This window comes from Sabethes cyaneus, chromosome 3 (assembly GCF_943734655.1).
Source record: "Sabethes cyaneus chromosome 3, idSabCyanKW18_F2, whole genome shotgun sequence".
Classification (NCBI taxonomy): domain Eukaryota; kingdom Metazoa; phylum Arthropoda; class Insecta; order Diptera; family Culicidae; genus Sabethes; species Sabethes cyaneus.
In genome coordinates, this window is record NC_071355.1 from 95,865,012 (window position 1) to 95,874,541 (window position 9,530).

At 39.6% G+C, this 9,530-nt stretch overlaps 1 protein-coding gene across 1 annotated transcript in view; it reads right to left on the reverse strand.

Annotated features, from left to right (window-relative positions):
• LOC128744514 (neuroligin-4, Y-linked) overlaps positions 1-9,318 on the reverse strand; it is a 134,616-nt gene extending 125,298 nt beyond the window's left edge. Inside the window, exons 1-2 of the mRNA XM_053841576.1 lie at positions 9,041-9,318; positions 8,791-8,954 (exon numbers count right to left, since the gene is read on the reverse strand). Coding sequence (XP_053697551.1) covers positions 8,791-8,954; positions 9,041-9,318 — 442 coding nt within the window. The remainder of the gene's footprint in view (positions 1-8,790; positions 8,955-9,040) is intronic.
• Positions 9,319-9,530: the final 212 nt, after the last annotated feature.

The following is a 9,530-nucleotide window of genomic DNA, read 5'->3' on the forward strand; positions in this document are numbered from 1 at the left end:
ACACGCGCAAGTTTTATGAGAAGGTAAACCAAACTCGGAAGGGCTACACACCGAAACCTGACATGTGTAGGGACGAGGGAGGGAATCTAATTACAAACGAGCACGAGGTGGTCGACAGGTGGAAGCAGTTCTTCGATGAACACCTCAATGGCGAAGTCGCAGAAGGAGGCGGAACGGAAATTAACCTAGGAGCGCCCATGGAAGATAGTGATGTCCTAGCACCTGATCTCCAAGAAGTCAAACGAGAAATCAGGTTGCTGAAGACCAATAAAGCCGCTGGGAAGGACCGCCTACCGGCAGAGCTTTATAAACATGGCGGAGAAACGCTAGCAAAGGCTCTACACTGGGTTATTTCGAGGATTTGGGAGGAGGAAAAGCTACCGGAGGAATGGATGGAAGGAGTGGTTTGTCCCATCTACAAAAAGGGTGATCGGCTAGACTGCTGCAACTATCGCGGTATTACGCTGATAAATGCCGCCTACAAGGTACTCTCCCAGATCCTGTTACGCCGGCTGTCACCGATAGCACAAGGTTTCGTAGGGAATTATCAGGCGGGTTTCATGGGGGCTCGCGCAACTACGGACCAAATGTTTACTATCCGACAGATCTTGCAGAAATGTCGGGAGTACAACGCCCACGCATCACATCTTTATCGATTTCAAAGCAGCATACGATACAGTCGATCGAGACAAGCTATGGCAGATAATGCACGAATACGGTTTTCCGGACAAACTGACGCGACTGATCAGAGCTACATTGGATCGAGTAATGTGTTTCGTACGCATCTCTGGGACACTCTCGAGTCCCTTCGAGACGCGACGAAGGTTGAGACAAGGTGACGGTCTATCCTGCATGCTGTTCAACATCGCTCTTGAGGGGGTGATCCGACGAGCGGGCATTGAAACAAGAGGCACGATTTTTACCAAGAGTAGCCAACTTCTAGGCTTTGCAGATGACTTCGATATCATTGCCAGGAACTTTGCGACGGAGGAGGCAATCTACGCCAGACTGAAAGCGGAGTCTAGGAGAATTGGGCTAAAAATAAATGCGTCGAAGACCAAATACATGAAAGGAAGAGGCTCAAAGGAAACAAATGTGCGCCTCCCACGGACGGTAACCGTTGACGGCGACGAACTAGAAGTGGTAGAAGAGTTCGTGTATTTGGGATCGCTGGTGACCGCGGACAACAACACTAGTAAGGAGATCCAGCGGCGCATCCAAGCGGGAAATCGGGCCTACTTTGCCCTTCGTAAAACGCTACGATCAGGAAGCATACGCCGCCGCACGAAGCTAACAATGTACAAAACCATTATTAGACCGATAGTTCTTTATGGACTTGAAGCCGTGACGCTGCTTACGGAGGACATACGCGCCCTTGCCGTGTTTGAGCGGAAAGTGCTGCGGACGATATTTGGCGGAGTACAAACTGAAAGCGGAGAGTGGCGGAGGCGTATGAATCACGAGCTACAGGCACTGCTTAGGGAGACTCCCATCGTACATCTAGCGAAAGTTAGCAAGCTACGGTGGGCCGGACACGTCGTAAGGATGCCGGACGACAGTGCGACGAAAATAGTCCTCTTCAACAACCCCACCGGCACCAGGAACAGGGGGGCCCAACGTGCACGATGGCTCGACCAGGTCGAGAGCGATTTGCGACTTCTGAGACGACTAGGAAATTGGCGACGAGTGGCCCAAGACCGAGTTGAATGGAGACGAGTGCTTGAAACAGCACGAGCCACCCCGGCTCTATGCTGCTGAAGAAGAAGAAGAAGTAACACACAAAACAAGTTAGAAAATAATAATATTGGAAAGTAGTTGTTCAAGAGTATTATAAACGTACTTTGAAAACATATGGCGTTATTATTAAGGTTTTGAGATGTTTTGTGATGACATGAATTTATTTTACAGCTCATATCAAAAGAATAATGTTTGTTTTTATCAACATGTCAACACGAAGTGTTTATTATGTCTCTATTACTAAATTTAAACTACTGGAAGAACAAGTTGTAGCCTACGCTATAATAACGTTTTAAATTGGTATGAAATAACCTGATACAAACTTCTTTCCGATTGTTGTTTCAGTAGACTTCAATTTCTTGCGCTTTTCTGGTAAGAGAGAAGTTCTGATATATGTAATGTTATACTGTTCTATAACAAGCTGTGTTGCTTGGGAAGCTTGGTTGCAAAATGGACTGGATGTTGGACGCTCAACTAACATCACGCATTCCAGTTCAATTACAGAATAGACTGGCCAATTTTGGTGCTATTGCCATGGCACACATATAAAGGAGAAGCTACAGACTTCGGGACTCAATGTGTTACCTATTTGTAAGCTATAAATTGGATTTCAAAAATGATTTGTTTTATTTCAAAGTACTAAATGTGTGAAAACAATACTTTGGCTCGATAAGACCAAGGCTTTGAAATGGTCAAAAATCGAATCGTAAGCTACCTGAATTTGATTTACTCATGGACAATGGCTTTCTACAGCGTTTTGAGACTAGTATATTTTTATACTCGGAGTTTGCACTCCAAAACGGAGAAAAAAGCCTATTAGATTGTCGTATGTTAAATTTATTTGTGCGGTCAAAATGAAGTTCGGAACATTGTTTTTCAGCTTGTTTCATTCGCATGTTGTGAGACGGTGCCGAGTATTATTGAAATGCCTATGGTCTGCGACCCAAATATTTGTCACAACCCACGGCTTCAAAGCAGTCTCCAGAACACTTTTCTGGTGGCGCATGTAGGGTTTATTTCTAATTCCCGTCGTAGTAAGTAAAGCCATTCTAATTTTCATCATTTGTTGGATGGATTTAATGAATACTCTAAAGGTTCTTGTGCTGATTTGACTAAAACACACTTACCTTCCGATCCGTGAACTTTGAAATCACTGAAAAGCGATTATTGAAGCATATTATTGAAATTACGCAACTGACTTTATTTCTTAAATTCGTCGTACCGTTTTAAAATCCGTCCATCAAAAATTTTCATCGTCCGAACTACAAATCGCAACAAAGTTTACGAAGCTAACGCGCATGTATTTGTGTAGGATGGCATGACAAATGTTATTCTGCAAAATTTCTACAGGTCAGGAAAGTTTTCCTGGCTGTAGAATAACGACAATGCCTTGCGTGAGTTATTTTCATTTATGAATGACGGAAATTAAAACGATTAGTCTTCTTCGTCGCACGAAAAAACGTAGGAAATTTGGCTGGTAGAACTTCTTTAATGATAAAAAGCATTTAAATAGATCTCAGCTCACTTTGATTGATCGCGTATGATAGACAACAAACTAAAATATTAGGGAATAACTAGTTTTGCACTGTGTGTCATAAAAATGCTGTTATTTTTAATAATTTGTGTCGGATAGGACGGGAATAGGCAATAACGACGAAGCAGCAACATACCCTACTTTGACGCCAGGCTCAAGAAAAACGATTGAAAAGTGCCCATTCGCGGTTACAACAGCCCAAACCATTATTTTTGTCGGGTGCTGCTTCCTGGTGATCAATCGATGGCTCGAAATCTCGTATGAACATTCGGCCAAATGAATCATTTTAGGAGCATACGAATTGCTTAGTTGGAAAGTTTTTCTCGTCAGACGCCCGTAAGGTTTTTAGTGGGTTAGAGTCCCACACTGTGCCACGTGATGTAGCAATACATCATCAGTGTGCCTGGCATTGAGCGTTTCCTCACGTAAAAAACACACACACACATCGATTGCTGGTGTTAAAATCAATGTTTTGAATCACCATTTGATTCCCATCATCAAATAATCACTACAAGAATGCACCATACTGCTTCCAACAAGATTCTGCACCGTCTCACGAGGCGAAAACTACACAGGCTTGATGTTAGGATAATTTTTCGGATTTTATTGCTTCGAAAAAGTGGTCTGTTTTGAATCGTCTCTCGACTTCTATGCATAGGGTTACATTCCACGTAACAATCCAATAGCAAATTGGTATTATTCATTTCTAATAGTAGTTTTATCAGAGCATTGCAAAGTCTATCAGGTTTTATAATGTTTTTGCTTAAGTTAATTTTATCTTAAGCCTTTTTTTTCTTTTTTCTTTTATCTTTTTTTCTGAAGTATGACTGAAGGAGACTAGAAGAAACACCCATAAAACTGTATTATCAATAAAGTTTAGTTTAGCAGTTTTAAAGGATAGGTATTTGATTTCTGTTAATCAGTTTTCTGCTGAGAAGAATGTTTTACAAGATATTTTGAAGGTGGCATAGATTCTAGCACTGCACTATGGTTGAAAAAGCCAAAATTCCAGACAAAAATCAATATCTCGAAAACCATTGGCTCTACATATTTCATGTATTCAGAAGATTTTGTTTAGAAAAAAAGACCTATCCTTTGGTATAATTAGTCATTAGGGTAGTCCACTTTTACTCGTTATAAAAATTTTAACTTTTTTGTCTTGCGATATAGATCAATACTTTCGTTGTATAGTGATACACAGATGAGATACAAATTTGGTTTCTTCAGCAAAGTTTCTGCAAAATAAATTATTTACAACTTTGTAGTAGAAAGTATTGCTCTATATCGCAAGACAAAAAAGTTAAAATTTTTATGACGAGTAAAAGTGGACTACCCTAATGACTAATTATACAAAAAGATAGGTCTTTTTTTCTAAACAAAATCTTCTGAATACATGAAATATGTAGAGCCAATGGTTTTCGAGATATCGATTTTTGTCTGGAATTTTGGCTTTTTCGACCATAGTGCACTGTTCGTATTTTTAAACTGAATATAGAGGTCAAAGTCGGTGTCTTTGTTTGGAAAATGTTTGAAGGGGTTGAAGCAGTTGAAACATATTTTTTAGAAGCGCTAGTAACGATAAAGTACAGAAAAAAAATTCTGCAGATCAAGTTTTACGCATGGAACTGTCGTGCAGTCCACCTTTAAGTTTTGAATCAATTTATGTTGATAATCAGCATGACTGTTGTACTTTACAAATATTAAACTCAATGAAAGTATCTGGATCTCTAGCACAAATAACACGTTACATCGACACTGTGTTGACATTTTCTTTGACTGAAGTTTTCGGAGCGTCTTACTCGAGTGTACTCTCCTGTACACTTGAGTCTTTTTTTACACGGTTTGTTTTTTTTCGATTACTCAAGAACGGTGCAATTTAGGGACCATTTACAAAATACGTGACGAATGTCGGGCATCTCCCAAACGTATTGAGAAATAAATGAATGGTCCCTAAAAAGCCCCGTTCTCAATATTCGAAAAAACAAACCATGTAAAAAAAGTACTTGAGTGTAGTTCATGTAGTGTAGTTCGAAAACAGACACTGAGGAAGCCTGCAAGCCTATAGGCGAAATACGTAACTGTCAAGAATAAATATACATAGTAGAATTAAGTTGGATTAGTTTTCTTTTTTTATTTGATTCCAGACGTTTTCTTTGTTCATACTAGAATGGTTATCTTGCAAGAACTATGTGTCTATAAGCAATTCAAACAATTCTTATCCAAGCGCAACTAGTCTTCTTTATGAGTACAATAAGAATAAATGAACTTATCGCCCTCTTAAACATATTTCTTTGTTTTGTGCAAGAAATGTTAGTCTAATAAGCGCTTTCTGGTTGATTCAGATAAAACCATTGAAAAAAACAAGTGCTGCTTTTGTACCATTATATAGGATTATTGAAGATAACTAGTTTTGCAGTGACAACAGCTTCCTTCTGACGCTAGTGTACATTAAATCGTCCATATACATTAGCGCCAGAAGCAAGTGGTTATCAACCAAAAACTAGCTATCTTCAATGATCCATTAATTTTATTTGGTTTTTACTCAATATGCTAGAAGCGTTCTTGGCACCTCTGCCTCGCACATTTGCAATGGTGTAAACGATGAACTCAGTTTGTTTAGGATAAAATTAAAAATAAGATGACTAGCTATAGAATAATAGCTAGTGAATGAAAATTGCTTTATATTTACATATCACAGGGAAATTTTGTGTTCCGCCTTGATAAAAAGAAGTAGAATTGTTCTGTGAAACTGTGTTACCAGTTGTTTAATTTCTAGAATAAGTAAACGTGAACATAATTGTGTGTTTTCCAAACCATTATCGTGTATCCGCGTAAGTGATTGCTTCTTTTTTGTCGGCCTAATTACGTGCTATAGTGGAGAAACAGTGGTTTTGAAGTTTATTGAATAAAAACTAACACATTGTTTACATTTTTTGAAAATAGTTATAACACATTAAAGCCTATGAGTGCTACATTCGTTTCAGTATTGTTTTATAGCGCCAAAGTTCTTTTTGGGAATGTAGGCGAAATTTAGTAGCATGCTGAAAATACACTCCGGTACCCTAGCTGAGCTACAAGCGTGCAAATCATAGTCAGACCGTATGCAGTTTTGTCGATCGTGCTTGGGAAATTGTAAAATCGTGACGAAAAATACTCCAAGGGTTTCAAGTAAATTTTCAAAAGCGAAAATGCACGTTTGTCTGCAGCAGCACTGACAATGGTTCGGCATCTGCATTTGTGGCTCGAGCACAGGAAACATGTCATTCAAAATTCCGTGGTAGATGTGCCTTTCCCGTCTTGCCCGCTTCATTATTTACGCGAAGAGAAGCAAAACAGAGGGAATGGGATGGCGTGGATAAGCGATTAGACAACACGAACACGAAATTTTCTAAGAGATTACTACATACACACCCGAGGGGGTGCTGCAATCCTTGGTAGTTAATTTATCAGTAGTGCTACCGTTGAGTGGAGTATCTGTCTAAGTGTATGAAATAAGGCAAGATGTGCCTGTGCCTTTCCTGTTTTCAGTAAGAAAAATAAAAATTTCACGCAACGTCATTTTTTCAAAATCTGGTTCATTTAAGATGTACGATCCAAAGATTATTATTACGCAATTGCGCTATTGCGTGACAGTTGCAAATTACGTGATATGGTGTACCGAAGTTGGATTCACATTTACAGTTAAAAATTCAGAAGGCCAAAATCCAATTCGTTTACCGTACATTATGCGAATTGCCGGACTGATAACAGATGTACAAAAGGCCTAGAGACAAGAGAGGGATCTAGAAAGGACGGGAATAGAATGCAAATGATATGGGGGAGGTTCCAAAAAGCAATAAAGGCTTTGTCTCGCTTTCCGAAAATAAGACATTTTTACAAGTGTAAGAGTGACAACAAGGGTGAGGGGGAACCGATAAGGGCTGTAGAAATGTTCAAAGGAAGAAAAGGGTTTTGTTTCTTACATTATGAGAATTTCCGTTACAATGACGTATATACAAGTGGGTGAGAGGCAAGGTGACCCCGAGTAAGATCGGGCACTCAGCTAGTTCTATATAAAAGTAGTTTTTTTTGTATTAGGTATGGTAATTCGCGACTTTTACGAAGCTTTATTAGCTTTGAATTCATTGTATTCAAATGAATACAATGTATTTTATCACGTATGAAATTAATGAATATAAAAATTAGTCGCGTCATTGAAAAGGCTCTCTATTTTTTCCATGAAAAGCATAAAATGTTAGGGATATTTGTACCGAGTTGGTAAATCTGGCATAAAATGCGTTCCTTTGAGTAAAGCAACTTTACCGAAAAGCTCCGCGTGACCGATACGACCGAACTCCTGTCGCTCCTAGCTGCACCCCAACACAAACCGGACAATTTGAGGACGGTATTGACGATATGTTGTTCTTCTCGAATGACCAGAGGACACGCACTGCGTTATTATTTTTGTTGGCAGTGAACACGAACGTGTACAGCACCGTCTGAATATTAAGTGGATTTACGATACGAAAGCCGGTTTAGTCTCACAAAATCAAGGTGAAAATCGTCATTTATTATTCTATTATACAGATATATATCTGCGTTTATGCTTTGCTGTACACGATTTCTTCTTAACATAACTGCTATTGTTAACATAATTCAGAAGGCAGCAAAATAAAAGAGATATACCTACATAGAAAAACGTACCTATTATACTATGTATATAACAATTTATTAGTTGTAGCAATTGCTGTTTGGTGGTTGCAACCATTGAGGTACCGTATACAGATTTAACGACATTAAATCAAGAAATTTTTCGATCAAAGCCGAAAGTGAAAGTTATGTTACATTCGGGTACAAAAAACTGGTACGACGGGCATACATCTGTTATAGTGTTTTATTATTGTAACCTTACAAATGGTTTTGGGTTAGGACTTGCTGTGACAGGGTTACGTCCTTCGAGAATGGCAATTTGTTATTAAAACATACCCCGAACGTTTGTTCCTGACATCTTGCTTTTTCGTGTTGCTTCCATAACATGGAATTTATATAAAAGGGGTTGACAGGGTACGCAAAATCATGAGCATATATATTGATTTCCGGTCAACATGAAGTTTAAAATTTATAAGTCCAGGTAAAAAAACGAAACGAACGAGTCCCTTCCGAGAAAGTGGGATTCCACTCTCGTGTGCAGTGTGACGGTTCGAAGTAAGCTTTTTTTCGATGAACAGAAAGATTGGAGATGGGAGGAAAAGGTTCTATTTTATTACATTTCAATATAGATATAAAACCTGGGTACTCCCACACACACAATCAAAATATAATCTTCCACTTGCGTTGGACCTATTTCGAATCTATGGTCGTATCGTAAATTTTTACTTGTTATGTTTGTCGAGTGGCACTTAGCAGATCCTTATTAGATTTTGGTTTGGATCAGCAGGCAGCAGCTCTGCCGAAGGATCTAACTGACAGTGAAAGTAGCGTTTCATCACGAGGAAGCTTGAAATGATAACTCAATTGACGCTGGTTCCGGTTATTCTTACCTTGGGTTGGGACGTAGATATTCAAGTATAGGCAATCTTCCGATTGATTTCTAAGGTATGGCAAGAGACGTTTTAAATATTCTAATCTACCGCGCGGCATCCGTTCCAGAGCTGCCGTTTCGTTGGCGATGTCTGGAAGACGTTGCGGGCATACCGGGCTAAACCTGGGGGAGAACAGGACGACGGTAAGCGTATGCTGAGTCTATCTGTCACTGGATTTGACATATTTGGAGAAAAAGTAATTTCCTACCTATCTGCTTTCTTGACCCCGGACCACAGCGCGCCGGTTACCGGGGGCATGAAACGTAACGTGCCAACTGGCGGGGAGGCGTACGGTATGCCTCGGAATGCTTCCACCGGATCCAAATGCCGCCCATCTAGATGTTCGATGGTTCCGGACACTGATCCATATTTCGTATGCACAACACGCGAAGTCATCTTCTTCACAGAATCATTCTCGTCGCTATTGCCACCGCCAGAGACATTCGGGGCAAACAGAGGAATGATTATCACTAGTGGTATCAACATGATTATGCTGAGCACGCTACTGGGTTATTGATAGTATTCCCACTCATTTGGTAAATATATGTACTTGTTTCTATTCTATTCTTCTATGCTTTAGATTTCAACAATGATGCTCTAATGCTCATCACTCTATTTTCCTAATAGCACTCACATAATGCTTTTGATATTTGTATTTCACTATCTTCTTTCGCTCGCTTCAACTATCAATGATCTGT